This window comes from Benincasa hispida, unplaced genomic scaffold (assembly GCF_009727055.1).
Source record: "Benincasa hispida cultivar B227 unplaced genomic scaffold, ASM972705v1 Contig1214, whole genome shotgun sequence".
NCBI classification, from domain to species: Eukaryota; Viridiplantae; Streptophyta; class Magnoliopsida; order Cucurbitales; family Cucurbitaceae; genus Benincasa; species Benincasa hispida.
In genome coordinates this window covers 13,132-13,818 of record NW_024063764.1, presented here as the reverse complement: position 1 = coordinate 13,818, position 687 = coordinate 13,132, and the positions used below count along the sequence as shown (strand labels likewise).

Here is a 687-nt window from a genome sequence, read left to right as displayed (position 1 = left end):
TTTTAAGATTAAGCTCGCGGTCCCTAAAGGTTAGAAATATTTTAGGAAGAGATTAGGATAGAAATTAATAAGGCATTGGTTCAACAATTTGAATAAGGCACCATGAGAAGCCTAGGCAAGGTAAAGGCGAATTGAAATTTTGAGAAATCTTTAGTTTATGCTTGAGGGCAAGCATTGTTTTAAATTTGGGGGTGGTGGTCCAGATACGGGCATTACGAGTTCATTGTAATGTCTTTCTTTCTAACCAATGCTCCAGCGGTATTCATGGATTTGATGAACCGGGTGTTCAGAGACTTCCTGGACACCTTTGTAATCGTTTTCATTGATGACATCTTGGTCTACTCCAAGATAGAGGCGGAACATGAGGAACATCTTCGAAAGGTGTCCTTTCTTGGGCACGTGGTGTCGAAGGACAGGGTTTCAATGGATCCAGCTAAGATTGAGGGCATTACCAATTGGCCCTACCCTACGACGGTCAGCAAGGTGTGCAGTTTCCTGGGGTTGGCTGGGTACTATCATAGGTTTGTAGAGAATTTCTCTAGCATGGCCACACCGTTGACTCAGCTAACCAGGAAGGAAGCTTCATTTGTTTGGAGCAAAGCTTGTGAGGACAGTTTTCAAGACCTCAAGCAGAGGTTAGTTTCAGCACCGATTCTTACCATGTCAGACGACTCGAGAATTTCGTAA

The 687-nt window shown here is 43.5% G+C and overlaps 1 protein-coding gene across 1 annotated transcript; it reads left to right on the top strand.

Annotated features, from left to right (window-relative positions):
- Positions 1-264: 264 nt before the first annotated feature.
- Positions 265-687, top strand: LOC120068845 (uncharacterized mitochondrial protein AtMg00860-like). The gene has a single exon (XM_039020478.1). The coding sequence runs from the start codon at positions 265-267 to the stop codon at positions 685-687; it is 423 nt and encodes a 140-aa protein (XP_038876406.1).